Here is a 26098-nt window from a genome sequence, read left to right as displayed (position 1 = left end):
TGTCAGGCTTCACCTAATGCCAGTGGAAACATTTGGACAGCGAAGAGAAGACACAGCGTGAGGCGAAAGGATGCGCGAACAGACAGGAAGTTCAAATACGGTCAGAGGAAACAGCCTTGTGACATTATTCATTGTGTTAAATTGACCTTTCAGGTGGAAGACAGTCATCCTAGCTTGCCAAAATCGCCCATATTCCACAGTAAAAGTGGAAAAATTCAGTCATGGGTAGTTTTTGTATCCTTAATAAGTCCAAATCAATTCCATTTTTCACGTTTTTACATCCTTGCAGCGCTCCCCCAGCAGTCCGCCTCGCCTCGGCTTTTCCTGTTTTCAAGTCCAATCGTTTCTACCTGTGATTCAGAGCAGCCAGATGGATCTTTTATGCCCGGACGAGCTGCAGCGTGCGCATTCTCCCCCATCTCGGCCCAGCGTTACTGTCTTGTACGCCGTGTAAAAAAAAAAAACAATCCATGTCGTGTGATGCAAGCTTGCTGTCAAAAAACACACAAATATGGAAACTGCTGTACCCCATTAGGAAGTGCATTTCGGCTAGCCGGACACCAAAATCCGTCCAGATGCAATTACGAGTAGATTTGTGATATTTCCTGAGCTATTACCGACGAAGTAGTGGGTTTGTGATCAGGATATTCAAGTTTTAGAACACAATATCAAGTAATTTCAGTCCCTGCGTCCATTAAAATGTTCATTCCTTTGCTTTTTTAACCAGCAATTTTTTAACCATTACCTCGTAGCTTGGTTAGCTATTGGTTGTCAAAAGTATTACTACCTAGATACGAATAGCTACTAAAACCAGTAACAAAACGAGATTCTCATTTGAGCAGGTTAAGTACTGATACGGAAGAAAATCACATAATTGAGCCTAAAGAGAGACTAAGCTTGAACCAGACCAGGACTAAACCAGGTCTGGAATAGTACCAGACAAAACATCAGGACTAAATGAGCTAAAACCAGGACCGAACCAGGACGAGGAATCCAAATCATGACTAAAGAAAGAAAGAAATTGTTTTGTATTGACATTTTCAGCTAAAATATGTTTTTTTTTTACCATTGTGGTGTCAAGTATCCAGGCTTTTCCTTAGTATCGAAATAGAGCTTGAGATGTGACAACACTATTAGTTATTGTGAGCTGATAATGGGCAAAAGTTTGATACCAAGCAGAGAAGGTTCAGCATTACACTTTTATATTGTGATCAAAAATATTAAAAGCGACGTTTTAAACAATGGATTTTCTTACTGATTGAAAGATGATCCTCTTCTGTCTTGGAACAGATCGCTTTGTCATATCAAGGTTGACATTTAGCAACACAGTTGCTAAATGCAACAACTATTTCGCCGATTGCTCTAGACACGCCAGAAAACTTCTGGCAACGGATAAATAGATATTGTTGAAGTGCTGTGGGTGCTTATAAAGTTGTGCCCAAAGTCAGTCGTCGATAGTCACTGGGGACTATTAATAACTGGGTGCGATTGCAAATCCTCAAAGCCAAGAGGACTATTTCTTGGACTACAATAAGTCACTTTTAACCAGCCAATACTAAAATCTCTGAAAGTTTCTAGTCTGTTTTCCTACTAATTGGTTTGAAATAATTGGGTGCTTCCATTAGCAAAACAAAGTCTGGGAAGAAGAATAGCAGCTTGAGTGTGAATGGGGATCTTAACACTAGTCACTTAACTAAAGCTGCTAAAACAGGAAAGGATTGAGAGTTTAATGGGGAACCAGCCACCCATGACTCCCCCTCTCCCCTCTCAAGCCTTCAAAGCTGCTTATGCTATGCCCTTGTTGTATGTACCTCTTCAGCCTAAAATGTACACAGTGGAACTTTTACATTTTGCATTTGCACAGTTTGGGAACACAATCCCATCGCACATACGCAATGCTAATACACACATGACTATTAAACATGTGTTGACATCATGGTTACTTGAGAAGCAAAAAAGTCCCATATTATTGTTGTTTATGTGCATGTTTCACCCAGTAATCTGCTTTTACATGGACGAGTAATCTTTTATATTCTTGTACTAATCCTTAAAATGTATGTTTTGTATATTGCTGACATTTTACACCTCGCCAGGGACTACAGTTGGAAACTAAACTATAGCTAATACTGGCACGTTTACAGAACTGCTGATTAATGTGCACTGTCCCAGTTCAAATAAACTAATGATGAATACAAAATACAGAAATACATAAAGATTGTTCCATTTGACTCAATAATTGGCGAATGCATGAGATACTTTTGACAACTATATTGACACTAAAGATGATGTATTTAGGTTTAAATGTTTTACCTGCTTGTCTATCTCCATGGAGACAAGCAGGTAGCCCCCATCAGGTCGAGTTACAGGTCAGATCTGTGGAAAGGCGACCTCGCTCACTGTGCATCAAGGTAATTCAATAAAGTAATGAAAATGGGTTTAATGCCATACTGTGGACCATATACAAACATTTAAAGCATTAACATCTCCATGGAGACAAGAAAATGTAGATAGTACTCCTTTAAAGTGTACACAAATAATGCCATTTTAGTTTGCATTTAAGAGCATATGAACTAACAATATGTGGACCGACTTTTTACTAATACTAAGCAATGTGCCAGGGCAGGGCATCCAGCTTAGAAATGCACATCAAATCAATGTGCAAATAACTGCCACAGCAAAGAGCAGATGATTGTCTGTGTAAGAATAAGAATTTCTCTTTTTCCGTGACAATAATGTCCCCAAACACTATGTTAGTGTTTCCTTCCATACGTCTGCAGCCCTATGACTTTGTCCCGCCTCCACCTTGAGCAATGCCCTTTTATCTGTTGCCTGGGGAGCTTTTGGTCTGAATTACAGCTCTAGTCTTCATATCTTTATAAGTCCTGTCGATTGTACAATCAGATCCTTCATTCATAATGCCGCCGGAGTGTGCTAAATCGATAGACGCACGCTGTAGATACAATATTGATTTTATTAATTTGCGATCTGATACGCTCCATCAATTGTAATGGAAGAAGAGTGCTGTAACTCCCTGTGTGGCAATGTCACGGCAAAAGGCAATCCATCGTGTATTAATATGAGCTGCAGTCGGAATAATTATTTGATGCCGAAGATGTAAAGTGATATCAAAGGCGAGGAGGGTGAGACGTCAGACTGATTCTATTACATTCGGTTTTGTGTGCGTCAATAAATGAGGAAATTAAGGAATATTTGCGAATATGACCCGTCCTTCCAAGGCCGCGGGGACGAGTTTGGAGTTAGGTCTGAGTTTGGAAAAACAGTGGGAGAACATGCTAAGTCTATACATTTATTTATTTATTTAATATGGACATAGCATTGGACGAACTAGATGCAATGTTTTAAGTGTTATAGCAAAATAAGTTAATTTTCAACACCTGTACATGTGCTAGTTTTGGGTGAAGTAATAGAATTGAAGTTAAAAAAAGTTAAAATAATAAATGAAAAGCATTGTAAGTATAGTAAATAAAGTCAAAATATTGTACAAAGAATACTACCTGCATTTAAATGTATTTTGTGACATATTGCATAACATTGCCCTACTAGAGTAATGTATTCTGACTACATACTAATATTAACTTAAGGTGAATGTATTCTGTGTAAAAAAAACACGGCGTAGAATCCAAACAGCTTCATGAATGAAACTTTTATTGCCAAGGGGAATTAGTCTTGCACATAAGAGCTCATAAAACCCTTCACAAGGTAAAGAAGAGATATAGAGGCAGCAGAATAATAGGCAGATGTGTGTGTCGGCTGCAGTGTATTTTATTTATATTTTACACAGTGCACACAATGTATTTATTCCTTTGATTTGAGGAAAGTAACTGTATTCCACTCCTAAACTCAAAAATAGTATTCTGATTAGTATTTTTGGCACATATGACAGTCTGACATGTTACGGAAACCACAGTAAACCCGCGTAAACCATTAATATTAACAGTCCAATTCAAATGTAACTGCGACGTTCTAATTTACGGAAATGCATCTTGTTTTTACCATGCACTCCTCAGATTGCTAAGGCCTCGTCCAGGCAGAACTGTCTTTACGATCCCTCGTAAACATGAGCGCGCACCACTGGCTGACATCTGTCTCTGCCCTGCCCCTCTACCTTGACATTGCGCACACCTTGTTCCGCATCAAGTCCTCCGCTACCTTTTTGCTCCATATAATTTAGTTAGACACGGCCCCTCCTCGATGGTTTAACTGTGAAGAAGGTCAGCGACGTTATGTGTCCCTCGGCCATAATAATCAAGCATGATTACATCAAGCATAGTCATCAGGCCATAACTTTGTGTTGTTTGATGGTTTTCCCCTACATTACTTTCTGAATGGTGGTCATTTCTCAAGTCCACAAAAAGTCAGGTTTCTTGTGTGTTTCGGGAAATGCCCAAAAAACTTTTTTTTTTTTCTCTGTGCAGTTTGTTTTTTGCTTAGTCGCCAGAATGCAAATGCCCTGGAATGGCACAGTGAATAATGCTACTTTTTTGCTCAACTTCAAAGTCCTCCTTTAGTCGTATGTGATCTGTGATGCTTAAAAAGTAAGGTAATGCAAACTTATATGTGACTGTACGTTGATAAAAAAAAAAAAAAACTGTAAATGTGCTAGTGTTAGTGTAAAATGCCAGCAATATACAAAACACACATTTACATTATATACATTATACATTAAAGTAATAGGAATTAAAATGCCAGATTAAAGCAGATGTAACACACCTTAAGAAATGCTGTTGTGAAATGTAAATCAAAACAAGTACATAACTGCAATATTGTTTCTATGTAGTTTAAATTAAGACCCTTTATCCATATTTTCACAAGGGCTTCAAGTGGGATGATTTTGAGTTTTTGAGATTTATGAACTCTGTATAAACCTCACAATTTTCATTTGTAACACATTCAGGATCATTGACATTTGAAAGGAGATTGCACTGCTAAACTAATACAAGAATACCATACATTTCAGAACATGTTTGTAGAGGTCTAAACTACAAGGTTACCAGGCTTTTTGAAATGTATTTGAATACACGAAGGACAATGCCTAAAAAAAAAAAAAAAAAAAAATTACAGCCTCGATATTGATAATTATAATTTTAGTTTGGTTGCTATTAAATATGAAGCGCTACATTCCACCATTTGCTTGATCAGTTGACCATTTCTCAGTCATTGTCGTCCTACAATCAGAAACTAATAAAGCCAATCAAACTCTGCGAGCGCAAAAACACAACTGCTGGTCCTCTTTTGTCCTGCACATATTTTTTTCCTAATCTAAACGGACAGTCATCTGTGCCGCCTCCTGTAAGCTGGGAGGCGACCACAGACTGGAAAAAAGAAGAACAAAAGGGAAAAAATCCCGCTGGCGGCGTGTCGCTATGCATACGCTACTGCTTCCCCCCACTGTTTGCAGCTAATAAGGACAATGTAAAAATCCTGCTTTGCTCAGTGGGATCCGGCTCAGAGCTGTCAGATATGGCGCACAATTCGGGAGAGCTAAGCCAGAGCATATAATCACGCTATCACGTCTAATTTCAACAGCGTAATCCCGAACTTATACCTTGTAGCCATCTAATTCATGTAGTCGCTTTCATTTCCAACGACCCTAATTGGCTTTTAATTCCTTTTGCTAATAATAACTCACCTAGCAGGGTGTGCAGGAAGAAAGAGAGGTGGAGGGGGGGGGATCCTAATCGAATAAAGCACTAGATTGTTTTGGCAAGTTTTGCTAAGCACCTGCGACGAGCTTTCTCTCCTTGTGTTCTGGCAGGTGAGGTGGTTGAATTGATGCGCAGAACAAGGCTATCGCTTACACTGAGGTATTAAAAGCATTGTCGTTTCAAGGGCCGTTATGCAGTGGTCACGGCGAATGTAAACACCATCTGTCCGACCAGGTTGCGGAGTTAATGTCCGTTCGCTCGTTGGGCGTCGACTGTTTTTTTGCAGCTCGTGTCGTCTTCAGCTTTCAAGGCTCGCGCCCGAACAGATCAAATGCCTCATATATAAACCCTGCAGGAGTTTACATTTTTGGATAGTTTTTATTATTTGCCCTTTTCTTAAGCATACAAAGAGTTCATTTGCCAATAAAAAAAGCTTAGTCTGCCCTCAACTAGATGGTGTCAGAAAAAAACGTGCTATACTGGTTGGGTTTGTCAAACAGGCGAATTGATTATCAAAAGTTTGTCTCGTAAATGAATGGATGAATGAATGAATGTGAGAATATGTGTATTAACAGCTTGTCCCAACAGTGGATAATCCGTGAACGCTTTAAACCCCAGTAGAGCCCCGTAACGTCTAGCTCAAATCAATACAAATACGTTCCACTTTTATTTTGCTGTGTCAAGGAAAGGAAAATTGGCTATTGCGTGAATGATTGACTGGTTGTTTTTGTGTTGCCAGCTCTGTGACTAACTGGCCATCCAAGGTTTGTCCTACCTAAGATTCCAACATAATACTTCAGGAGGCGCGAGCGATATTTCAAAAAAATTTGATCAAAATTCACATACTTGAAAATGTAACTACAGTTATTTTCTTCTTCCGAGGGTTCACGCTTTTTTGTGATTGGTTAAACTCAGCTGTCACTCACTCAGAGCGTGACAGATGCTGAACCAACAGGAAGAGGAGCGTTGTCATGATACTAGAATTTGCGGCTGCACTTTATTTGTTTTCTGACCATTTTAACTCAACATAGTATTTTGCGTATCTGTAATGTGGTTTTCTTTGTGCCATATTAGGCCGTTCTTATTGTGTACTGTATGTTCTGCGACAAATAACATTGATTTGATTTGTTTGATATTATTAAGAAATAGGTGCAATACTGATTTTGATACTGGAATGAAAAAAAACGCTCAATATACAACACAATATTAATATGTTTTTATGTTAGCATGTGGTTTCAATCTAGTTCTGACAAAGCTCAATGTTTCAATTTGTCTTTTAAAATCGATGCTTGCTCAAATGAGTACCTAGTTTCAGTATTGATTATATTTGATACTCGGACAACCCTAAAGAAGAAGAGTAGATGGGGAAAAGTATTTGAAAATAGAGCTGTGTTAAATGGAGCAGCACAATGTATTGCCCAAGAAAGAGATCGTCACAGGGATCGGATCACAATTCGATTTTTATCACCGCTGTTTTAAACCCCACCACTGCACTCAACTGCAACTCAAAAATCTTTCCGAGTACTATAGATCACTCCATTTGCTGCTATCAGTAAATCTCTTAAGCAGGCCCTAGTAGCTTTTCTGCCCTTGAGCTCCCCAATCCAGGCTAGTCGGACCTTGTGTGGGAGTCGACACCCTGACAGACGATACATCACACCGACGCACCTATCCCGCTCAAATGCCACTGAGCATTACTCCGTTTGTTCTTTATTCGCCCCTGCTCTCCCCCGTCCCAGTGGCCAGCGCTCGCCCCCGTCCCCCCACATCTGTGATTCTGCCCCTATAATGTCATCTCATCAGTCACTGACAGCTGACCACTCCCATCCCGCAGCACCGGCCTCAGATGAGCGCGGCGTCCTGTCGTATATTCCTCAACAAGTCGACGCCGCTGTCATAACAGTGATTTTCAAAGATTGATCTTGCTCCGGCTTTACAGGGGGAAATTGTTTGCGACATGGATGGGATTGTGGACAGTCGTGTACAGTACAGATGAATAGAAAACGCTGAGACTTGATGGGCATCTGGGTTACTTTATTTTCTCCTTGTGATTGTGTAGCTTATTTCCTTCTGTGCCTTTTGAAAAAAATGTTATGCTTGATGCACTTTATCAGGACAAAGAGTAGAAGATGGATGTTGAAATGATGCGTTTTATGCTTTGTAGCATTTTGTATTCGTAGATGTTATTGCTTTACTTGGAATGCTCCACAATATGATATTAAACGTATCCATCTCTAAGTTTTTGAAGGTATTTTTGAGCAGTAACGTGTGTAATTTATTATAAAAGAGACATGGATACAAGCAGGTAGCAAACACCCGACCATACTATACCTTTAACAACATACATTTTAAGTGCAAAACAATCTTTAAGCTGGATTTATTTGATTGCATTTTTCTGCAAGGCCAATGTGTTTACAGTGAAGCGCGTGATTGACATTTTAGCTTCCAGGCTCACCCGCAGCGTGGACACAACTAAATTGCAACAGATGACAAGGAGAGTGACAGTTTTCTTAAACATTTTGCCACCACAGAATTTAAATAATTTCTCGGTAACAAAGAAACGAACACCCTGAACCACACTGCCTGTCAAAAAAAAAGTTGCCACAGGAAAAAAAGGGGCACACTTTAGCTTTGATTACAGCACACATTCGCTGTGGCATGGTTTTTATCAGCTTCTGAAATATTAAAATATTTATTTCCATCCAGCGTTGCATTGTTTTTCACCAGTTGATGAGAGAGTGACCGCTGCACAAAGCCTTCTCCAGCTCAAACACTCTCACTGGGGTTCAGATCTGTAGTACATACGTTTCTGCTTCTTCTTAGATGTTTTCTCTGCTCGATGCCAATGATTTGACCCTTCTCAAACATACTGACATCTGCTCCATGACCACGGGATTCGTCTTTCCACGTGTTTGTTTCAGAAATGAGAAGCCACTCTCTGCATCAGTTGGGTTTGAATACTGTGTTCCAGCTGAAAGATAATCACCCATCCAGTAGGAGGAGAGGACATACTTAGTGGCGGCTTTGGACTGGCACATACTGAATTTCTCACTGATATATTTTAAGTGCAGTTTCCACCTATGAATCTGTGTTTCATCATCTTTTATAATATCAGAATGCTTTTAACAATCTGTGTAAGCACTTTCATTTAAGTAACAAAGAAGGGCTTTTATCATTTCAAAGCAACAACCTCGCACACGTACTGTATGTGGTCTGTTGGGGCTGAGGATATAGCACTAATTAGAGATCGTCTCCTCAGGGGACCTGCTTCAAAAAAGGACATATTATGCGCAAAATGGTCTTTGATAAGCTTTTGACCATGTAATAATGGTATTCCATCATCATTAGCTTATTCAGACTTGTATTTTTTATTGATTCATGCGTGTTTGAATAAAGGCTTGAGAGCTGTTTATTTTTACCTACCTCTTGGCCAATGGCTGTGTAGTACTTGTGATTCTGTTATTAATTACACTCCGAGTCATTTATTTATTGGTTTTAATTATTGGTCACTTAGCTATTTTTCAACAATACAAGCAGATACATGAAAATCTGCCCCTTGTTACGGTGAAATGCCACTGAAGAGATAAGGCCATTAATTCTGCTGTTTTAAACAAGTCTGGATTGTTTTTTTTTAATCAATATTGCAGTTTACGATGAAAACAATGTCAAATAATGATTGACATATATGATACCCACCCAAAAAAAAAAAAACAGATCACGGCCCTAACCCTTTTTTCCATTCCCTTTTGACCTCCTTGTGTTCTATAAGTCAGCTGGTACACAGAATGTCCCCCCTATGTTCCCAACGTCCTCGGAAAATCAAGATATATTTTAAGATATGCAATTAGGTTATTTCTGCTCCAGTTGCTGTTACGTTCCACAAAAAAAAAAAGTATTTAATTCTGTTTTGCCCGGGCCGTGCTTGCTTTGTCCGTCTGTTAGCTAGTCCCAAATGGTTAGACGGATTGGACGTCCGCCAAGTCCTTGCACCTGTCCCTCAAACGGAGACAAACCGGTTGAAGGAATAAAGAATCTTGCGGTCCCTTATTGTCAAGGTTATGAGCTAACTGCATCCTGGTGGATATGGGCAGAAGGGGATGGAATGATAGAGGAGACTGAATAAGAAGAGAAGCACAAAGAGAGCAGAAAGGGGTTTGATGAAAAAGCGGAGATGAGAAATGGAAGCAGTAATGATGGTAGGGGAACGCATCGGCGCCAAGGAAAGGACTGATGGGAGAATCCTCCGAAAGAGAGATGTCCTCCCCCATCCTTAGGCACATGCTATTCAAAGCCATGTAATTTGTGCCATTAATTAAAAATCTGATGAGATTGAGTTAAGGAGTTCATACACTGCAAATCTTGAAGAGAATACGAGGGCTGGAAAAAAAAAGGGAATATTACAAAAAAATATGTCCGTGCCACTCGGCCATGAATCTCTATTAGCGCCTAATGATGATGCCATTCTGATACCTCTCAACCATTAGTGTGAAATTGGAAAGCGTTAATTATTCAAATGAAAATCCATACAGCTGTCTCTAACATGATGTGGTCAGTGCTCGCCGGCAGTCCACATTGTTAGGCGCAGGCAGCTAAAAGAAAGTGCTAATATTAGTATGCATGGCAAGACTAGCACGGCTCGACTAGTTCACCAACCGAAATTTGAGTCTGTACTTTTGGAGGAGCCACTGTTAGCGTTTGTAAATCTCAATTGATTTTGTAGATCGCAATTAGTTAGTCAACGGTTGTGATCGTTCAGGTCAAGATGGCAAAATAATAATTATGGCCATTTTAGAAGCAAAAGTAATTGAAATGAAATATGTTCTCCAAAAATGTTTTACAAAGTTTAGCATGCTTTGTTTATTAAGCTGGTCACATAATAGAAGAATGGTGATCTATTGGGCAATGTGAATTGAAGGTGCATTATGTAAAAAATGATTAAAAACAATACCTGTTCTAAATTAATTCCACTTTTAAAGGTGGTGTAATCACCCTCATTCTTCTAGGAGTGTTCCATTGTAGAAAAAGATTCAGTTGAAGTCATCTGTTTTTTTTTTAGACAAACAAGACGTTTCGACTTTCATCCAAGAGTCATTCTCAATCTGCGGATCCTGGGAACTCACATATTTATTCTATTCTGACTAGGCCCCATAATTAACGCTTTCCAATTCCAAAACTAATGGTTGAGAGGTATCAGAATGGCTTGATCCACTTTTAAACACCAGAGGGCATATATTTGTGCACATTTCTGCAGCACATCTTCGAATGGTGTGTCCATGTCCCATCATTATCATGTCTGTTAATGAGGGATACGCCCATACACCATGGCTCCTCCCAGTGAACTGTATTAATTTGACATTTAATTGATTTAAAGTGTTCCAATACTTTTTCTTTTTCTATTGCACATTTCACAAATAAAATCTGTTTCCAAAGTGCTACACACCGTGAAATAACCTCAACTTTAACACAGTAATTCGATAATAGAATAGTATACAAATTGTCAAACTAAATAAAAACAGGAAAACATGTTGGATAAACAAGGTAAAATGAATAAAGAAAAAGTTAAATAAATCATATCAACAGAGGAGTTAAAAGCCAGAGAATACAAGTGGGTCTTAAAGGTCCCATAACATGCAAAATCGACTTTTCAGAGCTTTTAACCTTCTTACATTGCTATTTGTGCTTCATATATGTACCCAGAGTGTTTTTTTGATATATATATATATGTTGATCTGAAGTTCTATCGTTTCTCACTCGCGCGGAGCGTCACAGCGCGGAGCAGACAGCTGTGGGGGACACACTAGGGGCAAGGGTGGGGGCGAATATCAAACCAAGCCTTTCCGGGTTGCTGAGGGGGTCCAAGGTCTGGGTGACTATTGTGTTAAGGGTGTTGCACAACCCTTATTATTATCAATTATACACTTAGGATAGACTACGAAACGTGAAAAAAGCATGTTATGGCACTTTTAAGACGAGAATTAAATCACTCCACTGTGGGGGCCATTCGGACAGAATGAAAATAGATTCTGCAATGGACAGGAAGTCAGTGCAAAGACTCATGCAGTGGGGACATGTGCTTGTGTTTACTTCCTGTTAAAAGTAGCAGCGTTGTGGACTAATTTCAGACAATAAAGCTGATAAAAGCATGATTGACGCACAGAAGAACTGAAAAGATAGACTAGATTTTAGCTAAAAGACGAAGATGGTAAAACTGAATAATACAAAATACATGTTGATGGGAATTGTGCATAAATAATACATAGTGCCCCTTTAAAGAAAATTAATAATTTCACTGTTTGGCAGTGGTTGTCAATAATCATACAATTGTAATGTGCAATAATCATAACACTTTTTTGCATTTTAACATACCTATTTTACACTAAACTGTAATAATGAATAATAGATGGTTTGAATAGAGAACAAATATGGCCCTCCTGTATCACTTACCTGCATCCATCTAGTTGTAACATATTGTCAATAGAAAGAATGGGTTGCCTGTTCTGCTTATTAAATTTAGCTCGACAGCTTGACCAATTAGGCAGATTCATCCGCGCTGCCTTTTTCGGCTTTATGTGTTTGGCAGGCGAAACCAATCAAAGCTGTGCCAAATGGTTACAAGCTGGACACCATGGTTCACTGAGTTATTGTTTAGACCAAAAATCACTGCCAGGTGTAGTTCATTCCTAGAGCGGTCTACTGTTTACCTAAATCACACTGCACTAGGTCATTTATCCATTGTATTATGTCTGTAGAAGCAAAGAGACTCGAGAGGTGAATGATTTTTAGAGAAATTGAATATGCCAGCGCTGCCCGGTGGTCGAGGGGTTACGACACGGCGCACGTTTGCCAGGCCGCAGTGTCGTGAGTTCCATTCCCGACTGCGACAATGTACTGCATGTCCTCCCTTCGCTCTCATCCCCCATTTCACGCTGTACTTTCCTGTCAATAAAGCCTACGGGCAAAACAATCTTTAAAAGTACTGTATTTTCTGGACTATAAGTCGCACCTTTTTTCATAGTTTTGGCCGGGGTGCGACTTATACATATATTTATACTTATATACTTATACTCCGGAGCGACTTATATGTGATATTATTTGACAGCGAGGTCGAGTGACGGTGGATGTTGGTTTACATTAGCCTGCATAATGTGACCGCGCACGTGCCGACACACTGACGCGCCGCAGCGTGTTGTTGCTGCCACTCATAAAAGGTGCAGAAATGTCAATGAAACACACTAACGATCTGCAACTTTTACAAAAAAAACTGCTTTGTCATTTCATTTTGCAAACTTTTGTTGATTAAGATGTTTTTAGACAGTTGGCTTTATGATACATTATAATATAGTATTGAATGGGGGGGTAAAGAGTGTGGAGGGACATTCAATGGATTGTCAGAGCTGCACAAAATAGGCAGTTGCTTCTTATAACTAGAATATATGGGGAGCTTTTTGTGCCTGCTCGTGACCGTGGAGGAGGCATGGCTTTCCACAGTATGGAATTAAACTCATTAGTCTCTATGGAAACGAGCAGGTGACACCACGAGGTCAAATTACTCAGATCTGTAGAGAGTTGCTCCCTCTCACAATAAAAATGTATGTTTACTAATGTAACTTTGAGCAATAAAACATTGACCGTCTTTTCCGGACTATAAGTCTTTTTTCATAGTTTTGGCCGGGGTGCGACTTATACTTATACTTGGATACTTATGCTTGTACTCTGGAGCTACTTATGTGATATTATTTGTTATTTTCACACTTGCAACCACATTTCATCCTCCAGTGTGACTTATATATTTTTTTCTTCTCTATTATGCATTTTTTTGGCTGGTGCGATTTATACTCTGGTGCGACTTATAGTCCAGCAAATACGGTAATTGCATACATACATTTTTGAATGACTTGTCGCTACCATTTCCATATTAGAAAGGGGCAGATATAGTATTAGTATGAGCTTGATCCTGCTGTAGATTATCAGTGTGGTTTGATGTTACTGCCAAAATACATGATAAATGATAAAGAGTCTGGCCCATTTTGCATTGTATGGTATGTTTTGGAAAAATATCTAATCGGAAATGTTCTGACAAATAAGGCGTTTGTGCTTAGTTTTGACATTTATTTTTTAAAATGACTATTCTAATGATAGGGGCATTAACAGTTGAGAGAAGATTGAAGAAGTGAAGTGCTAAATTAATACAAGAATCCAATGCATTTCTGATGGTTAGCTTTTTATTGAGCCTATGGAGGAGAAATTATTTGCAGATAAATAATTACAGCCTTAACAATTTGCTTCTAGTTCAGGTGTTAATGTTATTTGACTGTAGTAATTAATCGTTAGATTGTAGATCATTTGGCAAATCATCAAAAAGGATTCAAATCAACCATTTTTTTGTGGACTTTTCCTGAAATGGCTTGACACTTTTCTGCACATTAATACATATTTGATCATTATTGCTCTTCTCTAAAGCCACGGGGGGGAGAGGGAAAAAGAGGAATGTGAGGTGAAAGATGACTGGATGGGAGAGAGTTAAGTGCTTTTTAGTGACTCAGTGACAGCCGTGACCGAAATCGTATTAGGGTCACAATGGGGGTGGTCGGGTGGAGAAAAGCAGCTTTTCAAATGAATCAATTCTCTTTCTCACTCTCTCTCTGCTTCCTCACTTCCTTCTCTTCATTCACTCGAGTTCCACTATCGCTTGCCGTGGTCCATCATGCAGTGAAATTATTACAATAATGAACATTGTTGAACATTGATACATTAGAGCTGCTGTGCAATTTTGGGAGTGGAATTTATTTTTTCTGACACGCATTGGACTTACATATGTATATTTTTGGTTTGTTTTAGGGACAAATTAGTCATTTTTAATTTAAGACATGAAAAATGGTCTGTTATACTTAGAATCATATGAATCCTGTTGTGTTGTTTGAAAAAAAAGTACTTAAAAGTGTGATGTGAAACTTTTCTGGTGAATATTTCTCCTAGTTTTTCCACCTTTTTCAGTATTTTTTGCAATAAAAACACTGTAAATGCAAGATAGATGTCTATGTTTTATACCAGAATGTGGAATATTTGAAGCAGAGGACCGACCCTCCACCAAAAATTTACACATTGCACCTTTAATAATTGGAGCCTTTGTGATTTGAAAATTGCCATGATTCAAACTGCGATGCAACTCTAACATTAGTTGTTTACTGTTTGATCTTATCTTCTGGTCAAAACGGAAAGATTGATGCATTTTGTTGGTAGTTTGCGCACATGCATTCTCCCTTAACCATTTTGATCCGTACCACTTCACACGTCCATGTCGCTAATGCCTTTTCGCATAGATCATTACCCCACTCTACCCTGGCCTCTGTTGGCGATCGCTCAATCAGAAATTCCTGGCCCCCTACGGTCCCTTTTGCGAGGCGGAGGTGAAGAAGATTCGATCGTCGACGTCCAGCTGTTTACTTTGCTTTGATCTATGAAAGTGCACATGCGGTTTCCAGGTTATTGGCAAATTTGGAGTTGGCGGTAATGGCGAGCCAGATTTAGCCCTAGAGCCATTGTTTACCTTGTGACTGGCAGTGCGCTTTTGCTCGTTTCAATTGATGTTTGTTTGTTGTTGATGAGTTGTTATGCGGCGGCGGTGCACAATGGACACTGTAGCCCGCCAAAGTTCTGGTAGTAAATTTCCCATTCAGTTACGGAAAATGATAAATATTAGAGTAAAAGAACATGCAGTCAACAGGACAATCATTTTTTGAGAGTGAAGATGCTGCTTTGGATGCGCGGCGTACCAATTTAGGGTCCACACAGACATCAAATGTTAAAGGAGGCTAAACAAGATAAGATATTCCTTTATTGTCCACACATGGGGACATTTAATTTACTTAATTTACTTTGTTTATTTTACTTTATTGTCTTTACTTTATTTATTTATTTACTTTATTTTATTTACTTTATTGTCTTTACTTTATTTGATTGTCTTTATTTACTTTACTTTATCATTTACTTTTTTACTTTTTATTTTATTTTATTATTTATGTATTTATTTGTTTTATATATTTATTATTTATTTATTATTTATTTATTATGTATTATCTATTTATTTAATTATTTATGTATTATTTATTTATTATTTATTATTTATTATTTATTTATTTCATTTACTTTATTGTCCACACATGGGGAAATGTATACAATTTCCTATGTACATGTTATGCTCATTACCACATAGCTGATCAGTCCACAGAAACGTCCAACTTTTATGGACAAATTAATGAGAATTTGACTTCCCAAACTTGAAACTGACTTGATTAAAGCTCGCTCTCTCTATTCCTCTATTACTCCATCACCGGGCATTACATTAATACAGTTCCCCTCTAATAACTTCTCCATCTTTCAAACTTCACCCCCTCCACGGCTTGCCCACTGCCTGACCTCCATACCTCACTCTCCATTTGGAGGAGTGGGCCCTTGTAAGCCCTGGTAACAGAGGTTAATCCTCTCTTATTAGAAGCGGGATTACTGCAGGGGAAGGGACAGGGGCTGGCATGCTCGCTGGATGCTAACCTCTTTTCTACCAAACAGAAGGGATCAGGACAAATGCCATGGCTGATGTGAAAAGCGTGTCCACATCTGTCTCTGCAAATAAAAACATTTCAAAGTACAATAGGTCTGGTATGAAATTAAATGATGCAAAACTGCTCTTAAGTATTGATATTTAGCACATCACAAAGGTAAGTACTAGGTTATGACAATATACAATCGCAAGCTGTGACAGAGATATATTTGATATGTTGACAAAATCTGATTCCTGTGATAACGTTTGTAAAAGATGAGCCATTTTCAGTCGGGTAACTATGTGCTTTATACAGATGTTGTTGCTTTTGTCTGTTTGATTGCCTATGTACCAGATTTGATGTGTAACGCTGATGTATGTTTTCTTCACAGACTCTTTTCCTGCCTTTCCAAAGTGTCAATTCTACTAACTCCACACTGTTCTACTGTGATTGTAAAGCACACGACACCTTTCCTCCCTATTCAATTAACGAATACTTTATTTTTTTATTTCCTCTGTCTCTCTTTCTCTCTCATCCATGCATAAACAATATAGAAGTGGAACAAAAAGGTAACTAAATACAGACAACTTTCCTTTTCATCTGATTTTCCATACTCGCAAGTTATTGTCGGTGTTGGGGCATGGCTTCTTTTAGCTGCATGCCATTCATGGGGAAAACACAATTTCAAAAGACTAAAAAAATGACATTATTTAATTTGATATTAACCAATAAAGACAATGTATCACATGAGAGATCATTCTTAAAGGGAAGGTCATTACCACCCTGCTCTCGTGGACCGTCATACTCTCAGGAGGTCTCCCATTTCCTTTAATAACACAAGAATATTCCAACCTGCTTTATCAGCTGCATAATATTCAAGTTGAGGGCTATATGGTATGATCAATAGCCTGTCCAATAAGCTGTCAGCATTTTTGATTATGGCTCTAACATGTTGATGGATGTAACCTTCGGGGACTCACTAGTCAATACTGTAGACAGCTCATAGCAGCCATATTCTTCCCTTATCAGCACCGCATGATTCTGCACAGCATATGCCAAAGCTTCTGCCCTTAAGAGAGGATTCGGCGGGGTTTCCTGTCACAAATCGCCCCGTTATTATCAGTGTTTCTTAATTTATCTGGCTCATTATGCTCGTATGTCTATTCTGTAACCAATCAGGACATTTCAACCGGAACATGCTTAAATAGTATTATCTTAATTGCACTGCTTTTGTGTACAAGATAATATTCTGCGATGCCTGATATAAGCAGCGGTGAATTAACTCAGAGGCAGCTGCATAATAAACATTATTATAGTATTAATTAATGGCATGTGAACTTTTATGACAGTAGGAAGGATAGAAACTTACTGAAATGGTTCAACTTCTGCTATAGCCGGATTTCCCCATGAATGCCATGATTGCTTTTGTATCATTACTTTAAACTGGCTTTCACTCCACCCATCTGTGTGCCTCAGTTCACTGACAGCATATTTTTCTACAATCTTCCTTTTGAGCCGGTGCAAAAGCTTACCTCCTCTGACCTCGAGCACTCCTTTTTTTTTATTTTCTGAACCCTTTTAGCATTTAGCGGAGCACACACAGTGACGCGTGCAAGGTCAATAGGACGCTGTCTGACTGAGCTTTACAGCCGTTGGTAGACACAATGTTTAATCTTAGGAATTACAAATGTGAGGGAACATTCTGGTTTGGCTGTCTCTTGCTTTCTCTCCTCCTCACCCTCCTTGAAGAGATCTGTCAGCGCATTGCCAAGCTCCAGGGCCAGTTCACCAAAAGGAGCATTCAAACAATATACGACGCTTGATAAGTCAGGGCACTATGTTAAATGCAGATAAAAACATGACAGAATGACTCACAAATGCCTCAAAACATAAATCTTCTTACATTATATCATAGCTGAGATCATTGGTATTGGCGCCCCTTTTATGCAGAGAAAATACTGCAGTATATAGCGACGTTGGAGAAACATATACTTAAATTGGTTAGTTTTTGTATATTTACATTGTAATCTTCCGCATCATTTTGCTCCAGTCCAGGAAAATTCATAATGAGGCCGAATTAGCTCACAAAATGGTCAACTGGTATTGACCTGCTGCAGCTGCATTGCCTTGGACGAGCCTTATCAGATTTGAGCGCAAACCAGTTCACATATAATTCGTTTATTGTGCGCTCTATTGTAAATCATGCGGCAGACGTCGAATGTCATGTGGATGCAATAATGGACAGACACAGACGGCCGTTCTAATGAATGTGTAATGTCTTAATCAGGTTTTTTTTGTGTGTTTTGTCTTCGCATCGTGCCAAGACCAATAATTACAGCCTAGTAATTCATCAAATGGCTGTGGATCGTTGGGTTCAAAATGAATTTCTTTAAGTCTTATTTCCAAACATTTGTCTTCGGGGCTGTCACTTGATGTTTCAGACATTCTGTGCCATATTGAATTGTATTGTACATAATTTATGACCTTGACTTCAATCTATTCATCTTTTCATGCAAGTGACTTTGGAAGTTAATTGCTTTTTGGGTCAGGGCATTAAATGAATTAAAAGAAACTCTAAAAGCTAAATGGTAATAGGTGATTAAACGTGGAGTCACACTTGATTCTTTTCAATCCATGTCCTTGCATGATCAGCTATTCACCAGTCACTGCATTACTAAAACACACACAGATCAAGTTGAAATTGCCCTTGCTATCCTTACCTGCCAATGTAACTCTGTACTTGTTTTTCCCCATTTTTGGCTCCTCAGTTTTCCTGTGCCCAGGGCTTCTCCGAAGGGTCTACCAGAGCGAGCACCTCTTCGAATCGGACCACCAGTCTGGAGCTTGGTGCAAAGACCCTCTCCAAGCCTCCGACAAGATCTACTACATGCCCTGGACTCCTTACCGTACCGACACGCTAACCGAATACTCCTCCAAGGAAGATTTCATCGCCGGACGACCGACAACCACCTACAAACTTCCCCACCGCGTGGACGGAACTGGATTTGTTGTCTACGACGGCGCGCTGTTCTTCAACAAAGAGCGCACTCGCAACATTGTTAAGTTCGACCTACGGACTCGCATCAAAAGCGGGGAGGCCATCATCGCAAACGCCAACTATCACGACACCTCCCCGTATCGCTGGGGCGGCAAATCGGACATCGACCTGGCCGTGGACGAGAACGGACTGTGGGTCATTTACGCGACGGAACAGAATAACGGACGTATCGTGATCAGCCAGCTAAATCCTTATACGTTACGAGTGGAAGGCACGTGGGACACTGCCTACGACAAGCGTTCGGCCTCCAATGCGTTCATGATCTGCGGGATTCTCTACGTGGTGAAGTCCGTGTATGAGGATGACGACAATGAAGCGACGGGGAATAAGATCGACTACATCTACAACACGGAGCTGAGTAAAGATGGCTACCTGGATATCCCCTTCCCCAACTCCTACCAGTACATCGCCGCAGTGGATTACAATCCCAGGGACAACTTGCTGTACGTGTGGAACAACTACCATGTGGTCAAGTACTCGCTGGACTTTCGAGCGCTGGACAACAGGCTAGGTAAGGACAACCACTCATGCACTTACACTACATCATAGAGTTGCTAGTAGTTGTCTGTAGTTTGGTCCATATTTCTTGAATAGTATTACAAAATGGTCTTAGTGGCGGTCAGGACATTTGGAAGACCCAAACTGTGCTTGGATGCATTAGAAAGTTGATAGTTTTGAGGCAAAAACAGTTGAATTTCCTTTTAGATTAGGATCTGAGAGTAGTCCATGGACGAATGGTCGTACCAGTACTAAAATACATTTGAGAAAGTTGGTATTGGTATATTTGTGAAACTAAAGTTATGTTAGACAGTCCTTAGAAACATAGACATTTTAGTTTGTTGTGTATGAATTATTCAACAACTCATATTTGGCAGATTGGCGTTGGTTTTATATGACATGAAAGTGGAAGACTGAGCTATTCATAACTTGTACCCCACATTTCCCACTTGGCAAAAACAACACTTTTTTAGTCATTTAGTGAGTGTGGGCATTGTGTTAATTGGCTATAAGGCGCCCGTGTTAATTTGGTCCTTTTCAATTAGCATATCACAACCAGAACCAAGATGGTGTCAATACAAGTTGTATTTTTCCACTATGAAAAACTGAAGACGAAAAAAAAAGTTTTCATACCAAAGTCTCTTCCCTCCATTGTTCTTTTATAAATTGCTGCTTGTTGGGAGAGATGAAACAAAAAATAACCTGTTTTGACACACACAGGTAATTCTTTGCGCTCTCATCAACAGCTCAAGTCAAAAATGTCACAAGTTATTTGACTGTTAAGTCCTTGCCTCTGCCTGCAACAGAGGATTTTATTCCTTGCTTTCTGCTTGCCATTTAATTCATTTTGCCTGCTTGACTACTCGCCGCATCTTCACTGAACCAAAATGTAATATATTCATTTATTCTGCAAAGAGCGAGTTTCCGATGATGCACTGTTAACCACAATGTAATCTGTTGCAGCTAAAGAGACAGAAACGGTTTTGTTGTTGGCTTTTTTAATGAAATTACTATCCATCAATTCTGAGGCATCATGTACAGTAACAAGACATTCACATGCAAATGCCAATTCCAAACACTACACCTCTAAAAGATGTATTTGCGCAGAACAGGCTGCCCTCCAAAGAATAAGCAAGGACTGTGCCTCTTGAATATAGATAGTAAAATGTTACATTAAGTGGATGGATGAAGTCAAAGCACAAATAAAAATGTCAGATAAACAGACAGAATGGACTCCCAAGCAATAAAGCATTTAGTTTGATAAAGTCAAGAGGAGCGTGAGAAGCCAGACTGCCTCAAGCTGCTGTGCGGTTCGCTCTTCGTATTTCACACAATATTGTCTCACGAGGGGTTTAATTTTGTAGATGGCTGCGTCTTTACACCGAAATGTTTTGAATCAGCATCGCCGTCAACCACTTCACTCCACGTAGATTCTGTTGTTTTGAAGTTTCTGTTCAATGGATTTTCATTTCTTTAGGCTTTAAGTGTATTCAGGGATGTTCAAATTAAAGTTGATAGCTCAGTATGCATTATTACAGTTATATTACAACAAACATGTACTGTATTTGAGTGTATCGGACTGATGGGAACGTTTTGAAGGCCTCACAATATATTGGATTTACAAGATCCAATCATTGTTTTGTTGCAGCAGCAGATTAAAAAAAAAGGAGCTACATACACCATGATCCTTTGCTACATTTCAGTTCAGAAACCATGAAGAAATATCTATTTTTAAGCACTTTTATATCTTTAAACTTTGAAATATGACGGACTGATTCTCACAAACGCTTGACAACGCATTTTGAAAGGAAAACGCTACATTTCTTCAATTCTATTTGCCTCTCCACAATATCACAGTAAAGTAAGTGAAGTAATGATAATATTGTACCATGAGTTTCGCATATCTTTACATCCCTAATATTTCAAAGAAAGACCATAAACCCCCAAAAAAGTCTTGATTTCTTTGTGATTAAATAATAATAATAATAACAATGTTTTCTATGTAAATCTCACGTTTTATACAGTTCTTGACATTCTCTAAATAAATGGGACCTAAATGGCTGTGCACGACAACCAAAAACCTCGAATGCCCTGTTCTTATCTCAAAAATACTACGAAATCAAAGGAGAAACTCTTTGCTTTTTTGGTGTTTCCATGCTACGCGATGAGTAATATTTTATTCCTAGCGCATTCAGACTAATGGCAACAGTTTTATCTTTCTCATGGCATAACAGTAACATAGAGACATCACCGCCATCAGATATATTCCAAGATGGCGACCAAACCAGAGCCTGATGCAAAGATTTAATTTCACAGTCTTTGATTTTGGGGTCTTAAATGTAAAGTGACAAAGCACATTTCGGTCGCGATCAAACAGAACCAGCGCGGCGGCGGCGTTGCACTTCTACACCAACACAAACTCGTTCCCACTCGCGCTTCCACTCGCCTGGGCTGACGTGACCCGTCGTACCAATGGAGCATGGGAAATGGGCAATGGAGCAGCAGAGGCACCAGCAGCTGTGGCCCATGCAGAACAGTATGCTTCACCTCAAACCGCGTAGGAGACTTTCACCAGAGCGTGTGAATGGCTCCGCAATAGGTTTTCTTTCATTTCTGGATTTGGCCAAAAAGCATATTTGCTTTTATGGCTGTATTATATTACCCAAGACATGTTTTAGAAGAAATTGTGACTGTAAATAGCCCATAAAAAATGAACAACCTATACATCTCTTATACGTATGGCAACTAGGGCTTCAATAGCCCTCGATCCCTAGTGATATTGTGGGAATATAAGGTGTGATACAGATTTCTATTGGAAAAAACGTTGATTATATTTTGACAATATTATTTGGCCTGTAACAATTTTTTTTTTTTTTTTTTTAGGATAATAAATTAAATTGAATTAAAATGCTGCAAAATAAGTCTTAAAATGAAAACAAACATACATTTGCATTGTGTAAATAATCCTCCAAACGGGTATTAAAGTGATATTTCTGCACTTCAGTGTCATTATTTCAATTCATTTAGATTACAGAAGGCCTGTGGAAATATGATTCTTACATTTGACCAAGAGAAAGCCAATTTAACATCTTATTTTAAGTATTTTTAAAATTTGTATGTATATTTATTTTTCCCCACAGAATATAGTCTTGACCAATACATCCATAAGCATGTTTTGGCATGTTTAATCGCCAAAAAGTGCTGAGATGGTAATATTTTGTCAAACTCGCCCACCCATACTCGTTTTGTATATATTGTATTTGAAGTTGTTTTTTTTTTTTTATCAGATGCTCATACAACCCTCTCTCCTCGGACCTGCAACAAAGCGTGAACTTTCTACCTCTCTTTTGACAGATCTGTGCTGTTTTTTGCTGTGGTCTCAGATGTTCTTGCCAAATGAGCAGTGTTTTATTTCCAAGGACAAAACGAGCAGGGCCCAGGAGTGCTTCCATGACAACTCCATTGATAATTAAATCCAATGAATTGATAATAAACAGGGGGCCGGCGCAGCCACCATTACCCGTATAAAAGCCCTCTCTTGCAAGTACGTCTCACTTTTGATGATTGGATTTGGGTGTAAAACGAGCGAGGATCCGTGTTGCAATACATCTCGTTTGAATGGACTAACGAGGTCGTGCCGAATGGACAAATACGGCAGAAAGAACGGTCCAAATAAATTGAAATGCGCGCTTTGTCGTGGCTGTTAATGAGAATGACGCAAATAAATGCACACACAGAAGGCATGCCCTCTGGAGGATGCGGCGCTGATAGGTGGTGAATGTCAGTGTCTTCCTGACCCACTTCTCCACATCCAACCAATGAGGGGCTTTTGTTGTAGAGCGGCTCTGTTGTTGTCTGTGAAACTTAAGTGATTTATTCATCGGTCGCAAAAGCACAAGCAGCTTTCATTCATGGGGTTGCGTCATCTGTCTTGCGAGATATTTGGCGGTAGAGTACTTCAATAAAGCTCATTAAGTGAACAAGTGTGTCAAGAAATTATTCTAGCTTTTGTCATTGTCTCTCTTTTTTTTGTAACTTTAACTGTGATACCAGCTTTGTCATTTGATTCAAAGCAATAAGGATTTCTTACCAAGATTGTCGGAAACACTGAACACAATCGCTGCTTGAATTTGTAAAAGCAAAGAATCCAGATTTTTTTTTATTTCACATTTTCAGACACTCTTTCTACATTTCTATCTTGAAACATCACACATATTTAAGCCTTTCCTCTCCTTGTACGCCTACTATATAGTCAATGCTTTGAGTAGATTTAATTCTTGCAGAGAAATTATTTCTAAAGGTAATACAGTTTGATAAAGCCTTCTTGCATTTGGTGAAATAGATTTGCCCTTCACTATGTATTACTTGTAGATGACATTATATATTCTGCCTAAATGGATGTCCTTTAGATGTTACAGTTGGGACTGAAATAACTCCTTTAGTAATAATTGTTATCTGGACCATGGACGGACTTCAAAACACGCCACGTGCTGAGAAAAGAGGTTTTATGACTCGTTCAAAGCAAGAATTACATCAAAATGACACAGAAAACATGCATACATTTAGTGTTTCTGATGATAAACCTGTTTTGTCTGCATGTATACTCAATAAAGATGTCCTCAAACGGCATTACTTTAGCGTTATCTGGGTCAAATTTGGTTGAATATCTTTTTTATATAGTTTTTTGTGGTCTAAACAAGTGATCAATTAATCCAAAGAGCTAGACTAATCCAACAGCAAAATATTCGTTAGTTGCAGCTCTAGTTACAATAAATTAGAGTATAATCAAAATGTTGCAATGCCATTTCTTTTTTTTTTTAATCCTAAATTATGTTATATCTCACACACTTAAAACCTGACACACTTTGAAACCTTAAAACCATTAACGCAGAAAAAGTGAGCGCATCAGAGGATGTTCCTGGTGATCTAAATCAGGCGTTCATCAAGGACAAGGCCCAACAGCTACAGTGCAAGTGACTGTGCTTGAATTAAATACAAAAAGTTAAGTAAAAGTACTTTATTTATTCCTTGTCCCGTAGTTAAAAAAAAGGACCTATACTTTATCACCGAACAGAGTGCCTCGGACCTTTTTAACTGCTCTTTTTATCCGCCAAAGTACCTTTTTATGTTTCAAGCATGGTCACTTTCCCCCTGTTCTCGATCTTAAAAGCATGTTGCGCAGGACTATCGACAAAAGTTCGCGCCGTTCCCCCCGCACACACATGCCCGTAGTCCATAAAGCATCGCCCTCACCCGATGTCTCAATTACCCGCCCTGAGAAGCACGACCGTCCGTCTCGGTGTTTCCTCGCGTTGGCTCGTGCCGTCTGTACAGTGCGTGCCACCCTGGGCGCGTCATGGATACATCGGCTGTCTGTCTCTCCTGTTCTTTTGCCACATGTTGCCATCTGGCCGCGGCATGGCGCCAGCTCTGCCCTGGCATGGGAGGAAGCCCACATACGCCGGCGGTCCGACCTCAGCACCGAAATGGCTTTGGACGCCCGCTCTTAGTCTTGGCTCCTGTTGGAAGAGCCTGACACATGCTAAATTGATTAAGGATTTTTAAGTAGTAAATGCAGCCTGGCAGAGGCAGTGGAGATAATGTGAGCTGTTAAAGGACCACTCTCATTTCTGCCGCTTTATGAACTTAGCGTCCTGGAGTTGTCTCGTGTCATTATGGCCATTTTAGTCTGGATTACTTATAATTTGACAATAATTTAAATAGGCATGTACAAATGCGGTGAAAGCTTGGGAATTATTTTGTATATTTTAGGGGATGTTTCTTTCATTTTGGCAATCATAATATTAAATCAGATTTTTATTTTGTTTTAGAGAGAGAGAGAGAGAGAGAGAGAGAGAGAGAGAGAGAGAGAGAGCAAAGAAAAGATAACACAGGTAGAATAAGATGCATCCAAAGTTTGTCAAAGAGGCCATTTCCAAATGAATAAGCAATAAATAATAAATACTTTAATGAATGTAATCCATGCCATTTTAATCAAAATAAATAAATACAAAGTATTCTCTACAAACCATTATTTTTTAGTATTGGATTATTGGCTGTGGAACTCTTGATTAAAAAGACTCAAGCTGATTATTTACAATTTGAAACTACTGGATTAAACTAGATTAAAATGGGATTAACTGCACAGCCTCAGTATGTTGTGATTGGTTTGTCAAATGGTCCATAGGTCTATATTGGCTGCCACACGTTTGCCAGTCTGCCCCAGGCCATCTGCGTCCTGCAGAGCAAAATAAATCAATGTATTGAAGTTCCCTTGAATCCTTTTCTTTAAAGAACAGCCGGCGTGTCATAAAACAGGACATTTGAGTCCACCATAA

The 26098-nt window shown here is 39.1% G+C and overlaps 1 protein-coding gene across 1 annotated transcript in view; it reads left to right on the top strand.

Moving 5' to 3' along the window:
• The window catches only part of LOC140371956 (adhesion G protein-coupled receptor L3), a 271947-nt gene that overhangs the window by 145370 nt on the left and 100479 nt on the right, over positions 1-26098 (top strand). The window contains exon 5 of the mRNA XM_072459197.1: positions 18973-19773. Coding sequence (XP_072315298.1) covers positions 18973-19773 — 801 coding nt within the window. The remainder of the gene's footprint in view (positions 1-18972; positions 19774-26098) is intronic.

Source organism: Eucyclogobius newberryi, unplaced genomic scaffold (assembly GCF_026437365.1).
Source record: "Eucyclogobius newberryi isolate DKJ021-1_F unplaced genomic scaffold, fEucNew1.0.hap1 SCAF_22, whole genome shotgun sequence".
Lineage (NCBI taxonomy): Eukaryota > Metazoa > Chordata > Actinopteri > Gobiiformes > Gobiidae > Eucyclogobius > Eucyclogobius newberryi.
The sequence above is the reverse complement of the archived record's forward strand: the minus strand, read 5'-3'. Positions and strand labels throughout refer to the sequence as shown.